Source organism: Lissotriton helveticus, chromosome 7 (assembly GCF_964261635.1).
Source record: "Lissotriton helveticus chromosome 7, aLisHel1.1, whole genome shotgun sequence".
NCBI lineage: Eukaryota > Metazoa > Chordata > Amphibia > Caudata > Salamandridae > Lissotriton > Lissotriton helveticus.
The window spans coordinates 1,098,221,440-1,098,239,140 of NC_136068.1; the positions used below are offsets into that span (position 1 = coordinate 1,098,221,440).

A 17,701-nucleotide genomic window follows, 5' to 3' on the forward strand; every position below is an offset into this window, starting at 1 on the left:
ATCAACACCAGCCCAACAGTACTAATAAAGAATTGTGGGTTGATTACGATGAACCTGAAAGGGGACACAGTTCCATGTATTTTAATAATAGTATGTGTTCTAGAAATGAAGATGTTCAGGATAGTGGCCCTCCACCCACCGCTGAATCCACTGATTGTCACACTCCGGACCAGTATGATGTCATTCCTCACTCTCCAATGCTCTGTCAGAGTGATGATGGAGATTCACATCCTTGATACCGAAGTCAGTTTTGACAATCATGGTCTCAGGGGAAGGTTTGGTAGAACCATTGATGATCCTCATTCTGATACTGAGGTTGTATCAGGCAGTCACGGTCCCAGAGGAAGGTTTGGTATAACCATCAACAAACCCAGACGATTTGAGGATTGTGTTTGTGAGTAAGTGCACTGTTATTAAACATTCAAGAGAGGAAGATTGTTGTATTCACTGTCATTGTCACACGCTAAGCTTAGTGCGTGACAGCATCTATCCACAGACTCTCCTGCGTGAGAGCACCCAGTGTCATTACTATAGCTCCCATTACTTCCCCAACAATCTACATTCCACTCCTCAACCTCCCCTTTTGTCAACAGTTTCTAACGTCATTCTCATCCTTACCTGTGAACCGCACACTGGTGTGGGGCTGATATGGAATAATGAACCTACCCATCCGCCTCTTCTTCATTTCTACAGTCGCCCCACTATTTTTATGCAGGGTAAATAAAGGAAACATAAAATGATAATAACAAAGTTATTATCATTTTATGTTTTCGTGCTGCTTTGTGGGCGGGGCTGCTCTGCTCTGAGAGCAGGGTAGGAGTGCTTTCCCCACTCCAAGTGCGCAATGACTGTTTGGCTGGCCCTCTGCGTGGAGAACATGCCCAGGCCCTCAGTCCCCATCTGAGCGCTGAACCACAGCGCTTAGACCACTCACAATGCTGCATTGCAGCCTTGTGATTGGTCAGGGGAGCCTGGGTGCTTCCGGGTTCCTGTTCTGCGCAGGCGGAGTCCTGACTTGGAGGAGAGATGCGGCGGCGATAAGGTTAGTTATTATTTATTTTATTTTTTTACATCCCCCATTCACCCCTGCCCCACCCGCCACCCCGATTGGTGCCAACCACCAAGAGAAACCTTTTTAAAAACAAAATACTATGCCTTTTTTTAAAGGCACTAAATGAAAAACCAAAAATGAAGTAAAAGAGATAGAGGGATGACCATTTTGCTAGGTAGCTGTACTTGCTGTCTAGTGCACTTCAACTTGAAAATGCAGCCCTTTTTTCTCCTCCTCTGCCTTGGCTGTAAAGCCACTATCCTTCTGACATCAGGGGTGATCAGTTTATTCCCCCTGGCTTCACAGCTTCCTCTCACTATATTTTTATTAGACAGAAGGTGTCTGCTTCCATTGAAAGAAATGAAAGTCCTTGTCTTTCAGTTTTTACTTACAGTAGGCCTGAGTTGGAACCTGGGCCGGGGAAGGCGAAGCCGGACCCATTGGGGGCCCAGGACTAAGGCCACCCAGGGCGGGAAACATGTCCCCCCTTCCGTGTCGCAAAGAGCACGAAAAAGGGGCTACCAGGATTGGTCGCCCCAGGGCAAGCTAGGACGCCCCCAATCTGGGGACGAGTTTACTAGCAGCTGGGGGGGGTTAAATAACGAGCGTGGGGTCCAGAGAAGTCACGCAAAACCCCCTCTGATAGAGAAGAAATGAAGACCCCGAGAAAATGAGACAAACCAGGGTCCTGACAGCAGAGCAAAGACAGGGGGGGAACTGAAGAGAGCGATAGGCAAAGTTCAGGAGAACCCCCAAAAGCCTAACCCAGCCAATAAAACAGGGCCCAAGAACTCAACACAAGGGGGGGCAGTTCCCTGAGACACCAGCACAGGCACAGGGGGAGTGGGCGAAGGCCCAGACCCACAAGGGTAAACCTGGCAGTGAATGCGTATGCCCCCCCCTCCCCCCTCCCCCCGGGGGACCCCCCGACAACCACAAAACTCCTGGGACCAGCCAACCCTATCCCTCTGGCAGTGAAGGAGAGGATCTGGAGAAAGGAATTGATAGATATTTTTTCGTTGCTAAAAGTGCGCCAAACAGGCATAGACCTGACAGCACAGGACAAAAAAGACGATGACAGGAGAGACAGACGTAAACCCAGGGTAGAAAGCTCCCTGGAGAATTGGCTGAGGACGTTTAGGACCCTGGCATGTGTGTTCATTGAAAAATTCCCACAGAATGTGGCAGCACTCATTTTGTGTGAACAGAAAGTGCATGACGCCCAGCAAAATTACCCGGGGGACACTTGGGTGAGATACGATGAGGGCTTCAAGGAGAAGATGCAGACTTGGCCAGTGATCAAATGGTATTGCCAGGACATGCAATTATTTCAGGCATCAATATTTAGTAACGTACCCTAACAAACGTGACTTATCTTGACTTTTAATTACACTAGGTGTTAAACCACGTAATAAATATGCCCCTATTTAGTAACAACAGAAACCTTTATTTACAAGAGGGAATGTTTTTTAAACTCGTACAAAATGCATACCAGAGAGTACATTCTCTTCCCTTGCTGTTTATGTCTGTTCCATGGGATTGGACAGATTTTTTACGTCATAAATTATAGCGCAAAAACGTCAAATCATTGCCTGCATCAGTGAGAGAAAATTAACTTTTTTCCTGAACCATCTTGCAGTTTTTAATGAATGTGCATTTGCTGCTTTTCATTCATGTACCTTTCTGTCACAAAACACATAGAGCTATCTCTGTCACTCAAAAGGTGTGGTCAGATCGGTGGCTCAGGGCACCATTGTCCTGCTGGTAAGCTGGTTAAATGGAAAAATGCTTTCCAGAAATGAAGATTAAAAAGCAAGATTTCCATGCACAAACACATAAAGAGATAAGTGGAGCTTGTGTGTTCTCCAACATATTGCAAGAGATTCAGCAGACAGAACTATGGAACCTTTCATGATCAATGGGTGAGAAAAGGATGAATCTCGAAGGCTAGAAAGAGTCTCCGAACATCAAAAACAAGGTGTTCAGCATAGATGGCAAGGGTCCAGCCTGCTTTGGCAGATTCGTAGGATAACCAGGAGCTAAGGCAAATAGTTCCATTCATATTTATTTTATGTACATTTATCTTACATGGACATATTGGAATTTAGGGCTAGATGTAGGTAAATCAGATTTACCGATTCATAAATACCGAATTTTACCGATTCGGTATTCATGAATCGGTAAATCTGATGTAGGTAATTATTCGGTAACAAATACCGAATCGGTAGGACAGGGTGTCACTTTGACACCCTGTTGCACCCCTATGTCTGGCTTGTGTGCCATGTGACACACATACATGCCCTTAGGGCATGTCTGTGTGCCACATGGCACAGGTGTACGTGCACAGGTGTACATGCACAGATGTGCAAGTACACAGGAATTCGTTATTTACCATGCAATAGTATTACATGTTAAATAGCGAATTCTTAGGGGCCTGTGGCAATGTTTACTGTGCCACCTACATATTGATTTACAGATTCGGTAAATGTGCCGATTCGGTATTTTACAGATTCTGTAAATTTACCGAAGCGGTAAATTTACCGATTCTGTAAATCAAAGGCCCCCTACATTACAAAACTCAAATACCGGTCGGTAACGGCCGAAATCGGCCGTTACCGACCGTTACCGACCGGTATTTGGTCTCCTACATCTGGCCCTTTGTATGGGGTTGGCCTTCTTGAACCTACCATGGTCATTTTGATCACAGAGCCAACCAATATCACGTTTTTGGCTCCCTGACTGGGTTTCAGATTTAAATAAATGCACCATAGCATACTGATTGCACACTGAAATAACGGGTTGCAATTCAAAAAGAATTCAAAAAGAATAAAACACACTCAAAGTAAATTTATACAGCTGCCCTACTTTGACCACTGTGGACATCGTTTCTAGCTGTAGGACTTACAAATCGTAGTAATCAGGTGTGCCATTCTAATTAGCGCAAGGAAATCAAATCACAAATACAATAACAAGAATATTTCAGTTGGCAAATAAAACTCCAGGACCTGAAATAATGTCTGTTAGACCTGGAACTTTCTGCTGAGTCATCCCCAAACATGTTATCTTTTTCGGCCTACTTTTTGCTATATTCGTTTTGCTGGCTTCAGGACTCTGTGCATTTTACCACTGCTAACCAGTTCAAAAGTCCTTGTGCCCTCTGCACAATACATGGTAACATTTGCTTATACCCAACTGGGTATTTAATTCACTTATAAGTCCCTAGTAAAGTGGCACTACATAGCTTAGGTGTGACTGAATAGGCCATCACTGGCAGGATGGGAGGAGCTGGGCACAGCCCCACTTACACTTGAATGGGCTATGCATACCCCCTGTAGTTAGTCTGGAGCCTAGGCAGGGATAGCAAGGTATTGGTGCCCTTCAAAGGCGTGCCTCTAGAAGCTTCCACCCACTTCAAAGGGACATCTGTATATAAAAGAAGGACTTCCGACATTAACTCTTCAGAACACTTCTGAACTTATGGATACTCTGCCAGGAAGGAATGCTGTGCTACTACAAGGACTGCCACTCGGATGGAATGCTGCTCTAAAGGAACTGCTGCCCTGCTTTGCTGACCAACTGCCTGCTGCCCTCTTACCTGGGGAAGAAGAATTGGACCTGCAACTTCATCTTGAATCCCAGGACCCTAGAGTGACTCAAGTGGCTAATCTGCTGGCCTCCGGATCTGAGCCTCAGGCACAATAAAAGGCTCTCCAACCAGCTCCTGGACCCAGCTGCAGCAAGTTCCTGGCTCCCAAGTGGTGGCTTTCAGGTTCTGGAACCTTGGAGTGGCTCACAGGCTTTTTAAATCAAGAGCTTAGGCTCTTCTCGACCATGCTCATTTGCATCGGAACTGCGCTGCTTGCATAAAAAATCAGCGCAAACTGCCACCAGTCCGTCACTTCGTACAGCAAGCATCGCTCACCTGTGGAAGACCGCCGGCGCGAGGTTCCAGCCCGTCTGTCCGCTACACCCAGCCTGCTCTTCACACCACACTGACCACAGCCTGTGATGCTTTCCTTGCCCCTCACGGCCCTCTCCAATGTGAATGTGACTCTTGGCGCAAAACTTGAGAAGGTGAGCCTTCAACAGTGCTAATCTGGGGCTGTATCCGGTCTGCGCTCGATCACAGTTGGCCTGAACTTTTGACTTTAACCTGGTCCAGCTTGACCAGATAGCTGCGGTTGGTGATTTATGTTTTTAGGCACGATTTTTTGCTTTATTCTTTCAAAATTCATAACTCCGGTTGTACTGATTTTAATTTTTGTAATTTTGGCCTTTTGTTTAGTAAATGTTGTTTATGTTTTCTAACCTAGTGTGGGATCTTTTTGTGTGGTGCTTTAATGTTTGAAGTGTTGCAAAAATACTTTACACATTGCCTCTAAGTTAAGCCTGACTGCTCTGTGCCAAGCTACCAGGGGGTTGAGCACAGGTTAATTTGGAGTTGCTTGTGTCTTATACTGACTAGGATTTTGGTTGCCGCTTGATCGGGGCTCCCACCCCAGTCAACCAGTAACCCAATTTCTAACAGTGTCCTTGAAAACATGGAGAGAGGTGGCTATCTTAGGACATTTTACATGAATTAAGTACAGGCTGAATTGTTGATAGAACTCACAAGAGTATCTCTTTCTCTTTCATACCTTCTTAAACATCTTCTCTTTCACTGTTTCAAATCCTATCCTCCTCTCCTGCATCTTTCCAGTCTCCTTCCTCCACTCTCCTCTTTCTTCCTCTTGCTTCTGCTTCCTCTTCAAACATTGTGGGAGCATAGAAACCTGCTGTTCACAAGTATTCGGTGCTATTTAAATACCATAGCATTCACATGTTTGTAAAAACGTGTTCTTTGTGTTTTTGTTTTTTTACTGATTCAGGAGTCTAGAACATCACACTTTTCTGGTAAAGGTGTTGAGCATGGTTCCAGTAAAGATTTGAAGACTGTGAACATTCAGGCTGCATCGGAAGATGAGAGATACTCGACTGATTATGGTGATTCGGACCCCAGTTTGGAAAAGCAGCACCTACTTGATCCTCAGCCGCAGCAGCTGAATGCATGCAATCCAGAAAGCTGCTGTGCCAAGTACATCCTCTTCTTCTCCAACTTTGGGTTCTCTGTGTTGGGTCTGTTGACCTTGGGCGTAGGCATCTGGGGGCTCATCGACAAGGAATCTCTCATATGGGAGAGGATCCAGCACCTGGGCAGTGACCCCATGCTGTTCGTTGTCCTGTTGGGCTTTGTGATGACTGTGGTCTCTGTTGCTGGCAGTATGGGGGCACTCCGGGAGAATGCCTGTCTGCTAAAGTTTTTCACCATTGCTGTTGTAGTCTTTGTGGTTCTGCAGGTTTTATCTGGGATAGTACTTTATACACTGAGCGCTCAAATAGGCAAATCTCTGGGCGGCTTCATGCAGCTGGCTATTACTCGCTACCAAGACGATGCAGATATGAAATTTATCATGGACGAAATCCAAATGGGATTGGAGTGCTGTGGAGTGGAGTCTTACCAAGACTGGAAACTCAATCCGTGAGTATAAACACTGCTTTCACCATGTCTGAGGCATGGAGTCCATTGTCATTGCATGGGACACACTACAATTGTTATGACGTCTAGGCACGTCATACTTTAATTACCTTATTTAAACATCTTATAGCAATTGCATTCAGTTACTTAAAGCGCATGGTGGAACTAAAACAGTACTAAATATTTTTACAGGTAATATCCATCTGGTAAGTCCACAACCATGGTGATCTCACCGGGAGAGTCATATAATGAAAAGTACAAAAATCTTGTGGCCTGATTCAAAGAGGGCCTGCGCACTCATTGCTAAGGTCCGCAGTTGTGGGAGAGTCTCCGCGTTCGGGGTGGAATCTCCACAATGAGAATGTCACTCTGTCTGGGGTGTAGAGGACTTTTGTTAATCAGGTCCTATGTGTGAGCTGGCAAGTTGCAGCATTGTACATTTACCTACAGTATATATGAGATTACTTATATATTTAATGGAAGAGTTTCAAAATCGAAGAAAACAATATTGCACTTTCCTTTACAGGAGGCTAAATCTAATCTACTAACCACTTCCATGCTCATGACGAGCTCAGCTCGTCATGGCATATACCTCTCAGGTGCTCATGACGAGCTGAGCTCGTCATGACCACACCCGTTTTCGTCGCAAAATCAACTAGGCCTCTAAAGATTCCTTTTTCTGAACCTTCCTGCTCATCCTGACCACGTAATATCAATTCAAAGCGCCACAAAAAAGCACACAGTCAATCAATTTAGATAAAATGTACCTGTTTTTATCAACTTCTAGGTTATGCTTTCTTATTTCAATGTGATAGGTGTCATCCAGCTGTGAAGCAATATTGATTTCTTCCAAACATGGCAAGCTTTAATGAGCTATCTAGGTGAGATTTACATGCCGGTAAACAGTCAAAATATCGAGTAGAAAATATCGAATGGACATAATATCGAGTTTAAAATATAGAATGGACAAAATATCGAATGGACAGAATATAGACATCAAAAATATAGTTTTTAAGGTAAGTAATGTAATATCGAATGATAAAAATATAGAAAGTTAAAATATCGAAGTATATAATATAGGTTATTAAAATTATCGATTTTTTTATAATATCGAATTTATTATAGTGTTTTTTATGTTATTATATGTGTGAAAAGTGTGTATTTATGTTCTAATTTATTTTAATTAATGAATTTTGTTTTTTTAATTTTTATGTAATTTAATTCTGTAGCGGGTTGTGGGTTTATAGGGGAATAGGGTGGGAAGTAATTTAATTATAATTAATTAAATATGTAAATTTATTTATTGGTATTCATTTTTAATTAATTGTTAATTAATTTATATTTGGTAATTAATAAAAATTTAATTGGCAATTAATTTTAATTAATTGATTAATTGCTAATTATGTAAATTTTACTAATTTATTTTCTGTAGCGGGTTGTGGGTTTATATGGGAATTGGGTGGGAAGTAATTTATTTATAATTAAATATGTAAAATTATTTATTGGTATTTTTTAGAATTAATTGTTAATAAATTTTTTATGGGTAATTAATTCAAATTTAATTGCCAATTAATTTTATTTAATTGATTTATTGCTAATTATGTTAATTTTACTAACTTATTTTCTGTAGCGGGTTGTGGGTTTATAGGTGAATAGGGTGGGAAGTAATTTATTTATAATTAATTAAATAATTCTATTTATTTAATTGTATTTAATTTGAATTAATAGTTAATTAATATTTAATTAATTGTTAATTTGTAATTAATTTGTATTAATAGGTAACTAATTGTAATAATTCATTTTAATTTGTAATTTTAATTGATTAATTATTATATTATATTAAATTGGTAATTACTTGTAATTCATTTTTTATAGATATTAATTCATATTTTTTAAATAATATATGAAGTATTTACTTTCCCTACTGTTGCACTCTCTGAAGTGGGAATAGTAATTTTCAGTTCTTCGGGACTCAAACGTCCTTATGAGCGCACCCCCGTTTTGCTTTTACATCAAACAATGACCTTAGTTTTTCCATAAGAATTTCAAGACGTGAGAATGCGACTAGGGTTTGTTTATTACTCATTGCAAACCAATCCATGTTTGCTCCAGTAATACACGAGCGCCGGTGTAGGAAAGCATCTGTAGAAATGTGTATATGGACGTAAGAAAGGAATCTTCTGATTTCTATATTTATTCACTCGAATATTTACAATATAAGAGGAGAAAGACTGCAGAACAAGCAAGCGCTGTAATGTTGCAGGGTTGCATTAATGACCACAGGAAACCGTGTTGTGGAGGTACGCTATATTTATTTAAGCGATACAGCATTAGGAGCGCCGGGCCGATGTGCTCGTCCTCCAGCTTTCGCGCTCTCTCTGCAAGCTGCGCGCGCAGCCCCAAAATGGCTGCTAGCACGTCGCGTCATCACGCGACGTGCAACCACTAGAACGCTTCTCTACATATCTCCCTTTTTTCCCAAACAATGAAACTTTTGTAACTTACAGTCCGTCGCTCATATCAAAGTCTTGAAACCGGGATGGTCTCATCACTGTCCTGCCACTCCGGTATATCTCACCGGGGCCGGCGTGATCTCCCTCTCTTGGGTCCCTGCATCGCCACCGGCATTGCTCGGCGCAGTTGCACTCTCCACTGTCCTCTTCATGCTCGTTCCCTTCGCTGCTCCCTGGCTGTTGTTGTTGCCTAGTTCTTCACTCATTTCTCTCTTACACGAGTCCATGTCTTCATCAGTTCGTTCCTGTTCTGTGTCGGGTTCTTCCCCATCTCCTAACTCCGAACCTGCTGGACTCCACTGTAGTATTTTGTTGCATCTTGCCATGCGGTCCTGAGACCATACATTTCCATCACTCAACAAGGCTGCTCTATCGTACACCTCTTTGACTTGCAAATGTTTGCTGTACTTGCTGTCCCCCTTCCTTTGCAACGTCGCCAGCTTAACTCGCACCCATTCACCTTCTTCTACTCCAGTGTCCTTCACGTTCCTACGCCTGTTGTAGTGTTTGGTATATATTTCCTGTGCCTTCTTCAAGTTTGCCTGGACCACTGCAGGAGACCACTTACTCGTTATGGTTTTCTCCTTCCATGCTCTGTTGTCCTTTGTGAAGGGTTCTCGGCCCCTCAATATCTGAAAGGGACTGTATCCCGTTCCGGTGGGGGTGATGCGGTACGCCCACACCATGTGCCATATTTCCTTTTCCCAGACTTTGTTGTATGATATCGCAGCTTGAACTGACCCCATCACCACCCGGTTGAAACGTTCCACCAACCCATTTCCTGCAGGGTGATATATCGAAGTGTGTTTGGAGAGAATGCCATTTCTTTCCATGAAACTGCTCCACTTGTCAGATGTAAATTGGGGGCCATTGTCACTCAAAATGGTTTTCGGGATGCCTTCTCTCACAAACGTGTCGGTCAAGAATTTCAAAATTGTTTCTGTGTCCATGTTCTCCTCCACTATCAACTCGGGCCACTTCGAGTATCTGTCGATGAGTACACATATGTACCTTTGAACTCCTTGTCCATATAGGATTGGGCCCAAAATGTCTATGGACAGGTCTTCCCACGGGTTCTGTGGGGGGTCAAATTTCCCCAACGCCGGTCTCAGGGGTTTTAGTGTTTTGTCCGCTCCCTGGCATTGCAGGCATTCCCTCACATGCCTTTCAGCCCGTAGGTCCATGCCTGGCCACCAGTAGTTTTGCTTGGTACGCGACTTCATTTTTCCTATCCCCAGATGGCCTTCGTGGAGTATGGTTAGTAGATCGTGAATTATGCCTGTTGGAGGGATGACCTTGTCTCCTCTGTAAACGAAAACTCCTTGATCACCTACTGATAGTTCCTCTCTGACTTCATAATACGGCCTCAACTCCTCCTTAATGTGTCTTTTGTTGGGCCATCCCTTCATGATGTGTGTCGTCACCTCCTGCAAGGTGACGTCCTCCCTGTAGGCCTCGCTCCATTCTTGGTTACTGATAACCCTTTCTTGATCATCCATGAGGGCCACCATTCCTTCTTCTCCCACTTGGTCTGTCTCTTCCGGCTCTATGGCCCCCGCTCTGCTTAAGTAGTCTGCCACTCTGTTCCTGCTGCCCGGAATGTACTCAACGTCATATCTAAATTCCAGTAGTTTTAATGTCATCTTTGAAATCCTGGGCGTAGCGCTCGCATGTCCACTGGACGTTAGTACCTTGACCAAAGGTTTGTGGTCCATTCTTAATTGGAATCGTGTGCCCCACAGGAATTGTCTGAACCTTGTAGTCGCCCATACGACCGCTAGCATTTCCTTTTCGATGACACTATATTTTCTTTCTGTGTTGTTCAACGTGCGTGAGGCAAAGCTAAGGGTTTCCGTCACTCCTTGGCCATGATCTTGCATCAAGACCGCGCCCAACCCTTTGTCGCTGGCGTCCGTCGTAAGTATTGTTCTGCCTTGAGGGTCATAACCTTTGAGCGGTATGGATCTCACCACGTCTTGTTTGATGACCTCGAATTCTCTTTGTGCCTCCTCTGTCCAGCAAAACGCCGAGCTCTCTCATCAGCTTCCTCAGGTGGTGTGTCTTTGTCGCGAAATGCTGGATGAACTTACTATAGTATTCGGCCATTCCAAGAAATGACCTCACTTCCTCTTTACTGGTAGGTGGTGGCACTCCGCAGATTGCTTTCACATTTTCGGTCTTTGGCGTGATGCCCTGCACCCCGATCTCATGCCCGAGGTAGGTCACCGATTCCATGCCCAGCCGGCACTTTGCCCACTCTGCCGTGAGTCCTTTAGACTCCAAGACTTTCAGTACCATGTTTAGCTTCGCGTCGTGGTCTAACTTGTCTCGACCCATCACCAGAATGTCATCCTGGAAATACTGGATGCCATCCATGTTCTTAAACAACTGGTGCATTACTTTTTGGAACACCGCCGCCGCCGATGCGAGGCCGAACGGCATGCGCTTGAATTGGTAGCACCCGAAGGGAGTGATGAACGACGTCAACCGTCTGCTCTCCGGGTGTAAGGCAATTTGGTGATATGCTGAGGTCAAGTCTATGGTAGAGTACCACTTGATTCCACGTGTTTTGGCTAGCATCTCTTCAATCCTTGGCAAGGGGAACTTTTCCACGACAATATTTGTATTCAATTCTCGCAGGTCAACACATAGCCTGACCTTCCCACTGGGCTTCATGACAACTACCAATGGCGCCAACCATTCCGCGCACGTGATGGGTTCAATGATCCCCCTTCTTTTCTAGCTCTTGCAGTTCTTCTTGCGCTGCCTCTCGCACTGCTAGTGGTATATTCCTCACCTTGTGGGATACTGGCACAGCTTCCTCCTTGAGGACTATCTTGTGGGCACATTTTTCTAGTTTTCCTACTGTGCCTCCAAATACTTTGGGGAAATCTCTTTTCCACCTGTCTAGGTCTGGCCACGCCTCCGGCTCTGTTAGCAGTATCTGTTCCTTTCCACCTGGATCCAACTTGATGCCCAGGTCGCCCTGGTCTAGCCACCCCAATACAGATGGTCCCTTTTCTGATATGTACAGTTTGCAATGTGCGCTGCGTCCCCTGAATTCAAACTTCAGTGGCCTGAATCCTAACATGGGTATGCGATCCCCATTGTACGTGACTGGCCGGATGTCCAGTCGTTCCATGTCTGGGCCCAGGTGTGGCTTGAATGTTTGTTCCGGACTGCTCTCTGGACTATGGTGTAGGGCAACCCTGTGTCTGCCACTATGCTTATTGGCACTCCTCCGATCGTCATGTCCAGAACCGGCTTGGTTGACCTTTTGTTGTCTACACTTAGTACTTGATCGTAAATGCACAGTACGGTGTCAACATCTTCGTCTGCGTCCTCCTCTCGGTCCTCTTGATCTTGCTCAATATATTTCACCACATTCCTGGATAACTTCCTGCGGCACACCTTTTTCGTAGTGCCCTACGATTCCGCAGTACATACATTTGGCTCGGAAGGCCGGGCACTTCCGGTCATGCGCTTCGTGAGACCAGCTCCCGCATCTGTAGCAGGCGTTCTTCTTGTTACCCGTCTGTTTCTCCGGGGGTCTTGGGTTGCCTTGCCACTTGTGCGGTCCTTTCAACGAGGATCCCTTGTTTCTGTAGTACTTGCGAGGCTCTTCATCTTCCACCCTATTGACCATCGGGCTGGCCATTGTTTATCTATTCGCCGCCTCTGCGCACCTTCGCGCCAATTCTGCCCTCTTTACTATCACCATCACCTCCTACAGCGTGACGTCGCCGCTCGCCCACAGCTTATCCTGCACAGCGGTGCTCGTGGTATGCATCACGATCTGATCCTTGATGAATTCATCTTGGAACGTGTCATATTTGCACGTGGCTGCCAATTTTCTCAGCGCCGCCACGTACTCTTCCACTGATTCCCCTGGTCGTTTGTTGGAAATTATACCTGTCAATTGACACACACACCGCTGGTTTATAGTGATCATTTAGGTCGTCGATAGCGTGTGCATACACATCATCATCTGTGCTCCCTCGCTGTTTTGGCACCAGGTTCTTGAAGATTCTGAGCCCCCCTGGGCCTAGAATATGTAACAGAATCCGCTTCTTTCTCTTACTGGTGAATTTTTCATCATTTTCATCTTCAAGCACTTCTATGAAATTGTCAATATAGTATCTCCAATCTTCCCACTTCATGAGGGGTTCCCCCGGTTTGGGTAAGAATTGTACTGGAGCTGACGCGGATGCCGCCTGTGCACACATCCTTTCCCGCTGTTCTGTGGGTGGCGTCCCACTGTAACTGTTAGGACTGCCTGGGGCGCTGTCTCTTTCTCGTTTCTCCTTATGCGACTGGGGACTTCCGGTGGCTGCCCCTTCACTCTTCCCGGAGGTAGCCAGCTCTGACAAGCTATGTGGCTTGTTCGTTGGGCCTCTGGTTGTCCTGGCCTGCTGCGCGCTTCCTAATATATATATATTTTTTTCTTGCTGCGCATGGGCTGGGTAAAGCGGGGGCACTGTGGGCTCCTTGATGCTGTTTGCCTATTTGGTTTCTTACTTGCGAGCCTCCGCGTGGTTGTTGTCCATGGGGCTGGGTCAGCAGGGCGATTACTTCTGTCTCCTGTGTTCTGTGCTGACTTCCCCGTGTTTTCACATGGTCTTTCTGCTAATCCCAAACCCTCGTGGCCATTGTAATGTTGCAGGGTTGCATTAATGACCACAGGAAACCGTGTTGTGGAGGTACGCTATATTTATTTAAGCGATACAGCATTCGGAGCGCCGAGCCGATGTGCTCGTCCTCCAGCTTTCACGCTCTCTCTGCAAGCTGCGCGCGCAGCCCCAAAATAGCCGCTAGCACGTCGCGTCATCACGCGACGTGCAACCACTAGAACGCTTCTCTACAAGCGCCTCTGCTTCAGATCATTAGAGGTGCTTATTGTCTTTGAAAGGCCACCTTTCCCACCCAGATGGATCTCTCCCTCTACCCTGGCCTCCTAGCGCAACCTGAATTTATTTTCAGAATCCAACTGTGCACTTCCTATTAGTCTCACTGTTGTGCCAACCTCAGAAAAATGTACTCTCGCACACAGACATAAGGCTACCTGCCCCCTTAAAAGGCTCCTGCTACCACTGAATATGTGCTGAAAATCTGCGTATACATAGCACACTCGTATGTTAAGTATTTCCAAAATAAATAACCAGATATCCAAAACAGTATACAGGGAACAATTCCCTGAGAGGACTGGATGGGAGGGAGACCAGAAATGTGGATCAGGAAGGCGTAGCAAGTGTGTGTGTGAAAGAGAGAGAGCTATACTGTGCAGTGGAAGTGGTAGTGAAGGTTCAGACAGTGTCTAGAGAGGTTTGGGATTCATAAAGGGGGTGGTGATGGACAGAGCATCTGAATTAAGCAGAACACTCCTACCCAGTCAAAAGATCAGGGCTTGATCCATCACCTTTTTTTAGCTCACTGCACCATCCCAGCTCAGAACCTGGCTACATGCAAATTAGTCTGACCCTGGCCCAGTGCATCATGGGAACAGGGCAGACCAAACTACAAACCCAATTCTTTACTGGAAAGGAAACAAGCTTCCGGGGACCGGTTTCTGGCATTACAGCCGTCTTCGGCCCGGCTTGCTTGAATCCTGATGGTGCAGTGAGCAAGGGACTCATGTCTGAGCATACCCTTCCACTCCTATAGTGGCCAAAACGATTCATAAAGGGGGTGGTGATGGACAGAGCATCTGAATTAAGCAGAACACTCCTACCCAGTCAAAAGATCCGGGCTTGATCCATCACCGTTTTTTAGCTCACTGCACCATCCCAGTTCAGAACCTGGCTACATGCAAATTAGTCTGTCCCTGGCCCAGTGCATCATGGGAACAGGGCAGACCAAACTACCAAGCCAATTCTTTACTGGAAAGGAAACAAGCTTCCGGGGACCGGTTTCTGGCATTACAGCCGTCTTCGGCCCGGCTTGCTTGAATCCTGATGGTGCAGTGAGCAAGGGAATCATGTCTGAGCATACCCTTACACTCCTATAGTGGCCAAAACGATTAATAAAGGGGGTGGTGATGGACAGAGCATCTGAATTGAGCAGAACACTCCTACCCAGTCAAAAGATCAGGGCTTCATCCATCACCGTTTTTTAACTCACTGCACCATCCCAGTTCAGAACCTGGCTACATGCAAATTAGTCTGTCCCTGGCCCAGTGCATCATGGGAACAGGGCAGACCAAACTACCAAGCCAATTCTTTACTGGAAAGGAAACAAGCTTCCGGGGACCGGTTTCTGGCATTACAGCCGTCTTCGGCCCGGCTTGCTTGAATCCTGATGGTGCAGTGAGCAAGGGACTCATGTCTGAGCATACCCTTCCACTCCTATAGTGGCCAAAGCGATTCATAAAGGGGGTGGTGATGGACAGAGCATCTGAATTAAGCAGAACACTCCTACCCAGTCAAAAGATCACGGCTTGATCCATCACCGTTTTTTAGCTCACTGCACCATCCCAGTTCAGAACCTGGCTACATGCAAATTAGTCTGTCCCTGGCCCAGTGCATCATGGGAACAGGGCAGACCAAACTACCAAGCCAATTCTTTACTGGAAAGGAAACAAGCTTCCGGGGACCGGTTTCTGGCATTACAGCCGTCTTCGGCCCGGCTTGCTTGAATCCTGATGGTGCAGTGAGCAAGGGACTCATGTCTGAGCAAACCCTTCCACTCCTATAGTGGCCAAAACGATTCATAAAGGGGGTGGTGATGGACAGAGCATCTGAATTAAGCAGAACACTCCTACCCAGTCAAAAGATCAGGGCTTGATCCATCACCGTTTTTTAGCTCACTGCACCATCCCAGTTCAGAACCTGGCTACATGCAAATTAGTCTGTCCCTGGGCCAGGGTCAGACTAATTTGCATGTAGCCAGGTTCTGAGCTGGGATGGTGCAGTGAGCTAAAAAACGGTGATGGGTCAAGCCCTGATCTTTTGACTGGGTAGGAGTGTTCTGCTTAATTCAGATACTCTGTCCATCACCACCCCCTTTATGAATCCTAGAGAGGTTTGGGAGGCATACAGGTGTATTGCTGATGTGCAGCAGGAAGGTATGGAAAGCGTGTAACGCTGAGCAGGATGCACAGTAGAGATGAAATCTCATGATTTGCACAATTCATGATTTCATTTACATTATAAAGCACTGGAAGCAGTGTGCGAGTGGCAAGGAGTGAGGGGACTACCCCAGCTAAACAGCACCGTTGCTACCGGGCAGCAAGGAGCATATTTGCTGCTGAAGGCGAGGAATAGCTCCAAGCATATTGTGCAGAGAGCTCAGCCAACAAGCACAGAAGCCACAGGCTACACTGCAAACCCACCTGAACTACCAAGACTATTCTGAGGAACTCAAACAAATACGAAGATAATTTAATATCAGATTAGCAAAGTACAAAATAACTGCTAGCGAACAATGAACATACATCTGAAGAAGTGAGATAATATGCATCCTTGGCTGCATGCATGCTTCAGATAGACGTCAATGTGCTGCGTTGTTTTTCATTTCAAGTTGGTTATATATCGCCTCATTGGTTTTATGAGATTCATAGATCTGGTGTTCAAGAAAAACAGTAAGAGCCTCCAGTCTTGCCGAAATACCTCCTATTTCCTACACTTTTAATTTTAAGCCAGAATTATTTACAGCTCAAAACAAACCATAAATAAATAAAATATTACTGAACACATTACACACAAATATCAATGCCCAATTAAGAGTTGGGCAGTGCAGGGTGCCTGGAATTATAAGGCTAAAATTTCCAATTCTGGCTGGTAACACCTCTAATGCACCATCAAATTATAAGTTATTTGCCCCAACAATGGGAAATTGCATGATTGTAAATGAAATCATGTAAATGAAATCATCAAATGCCCTTCCTTTATTTTCTACAATGCCTCCATATACAACACACACACACACAGTGTGCGAAGCCTGTATTTTCTACCAGGCCTACGCACACGCACACACACAGTGTACCAGGCCTACGCACATGCACACACACATTGTGTGTGTATGTTGTATATGGAGGCATGGTCGAAACAAAAGGCCAGGGACACTCGTTTTAATTAAAACTGCTGCTGCTACTGACTTTTGGCAGCAGTCGAAGGAGCTGTGGGTCGACTCCTGAGACATATTCTAGGCCCTGACAGTTCATTTTTATCAAATTCCTAAGTTACAGGATCAGAAATAAATGTAGATGGAGGAAAAATTGATTGCTGAATACTTATTTAAGTATAGCTCTAAAACAGTAACACAGCTCAGTAGAAATAATGGCGAGTGCAGAATGCAATAATGACAAATATTGTATGGTCAGAAGATGACAGGGTACAGTAAATGTCTAGGCAACTACATACAAGGTAAGGTGATTTACACTGGACTGATCAAAGTAAAGCAGGATGTCCTTCACATAAGGCAGTCAGGCTAGCGAATATGAATAGGGCCAAAACTAGTTCTAATTAAAATGAGTGTTCAGGGCCTTTCATTTTTATCACGCACCCATATACAATATATACACACAAAAGTGTGTGTTTCTGTTGTATTCAAAGGCATCTTAGAAATGAAAGGCCATGCATTTCATGATTTCATTTAAATCATGAAATGCGCGGCCTTTGGTTTCTA

At 45.1% G+C, this 17,701-nt stretch overlaps 1 protein-coding gene across 1 annotated transcript in view; it reads left to right on the forward strand.

The window, feature by feature from the left end:
* TSPAN10 (tetraspanin 10) overlaps nt 1–17,701 on the forward strand; it is a 95,405-nt gene that overhangs the window by 58,014 nt on the left and 19,690 nt on the right. The window contains exon 2 of the mRNA XM_078650773.1: nt 5,920–6,569. Coding sequence (XP_078506899.1) covers nt 5,920–6,569 — 650 coding nt within the window. The remainder of the gene's footprint in view (nt 1–5,919; nt 6,570–17,701) is intronic.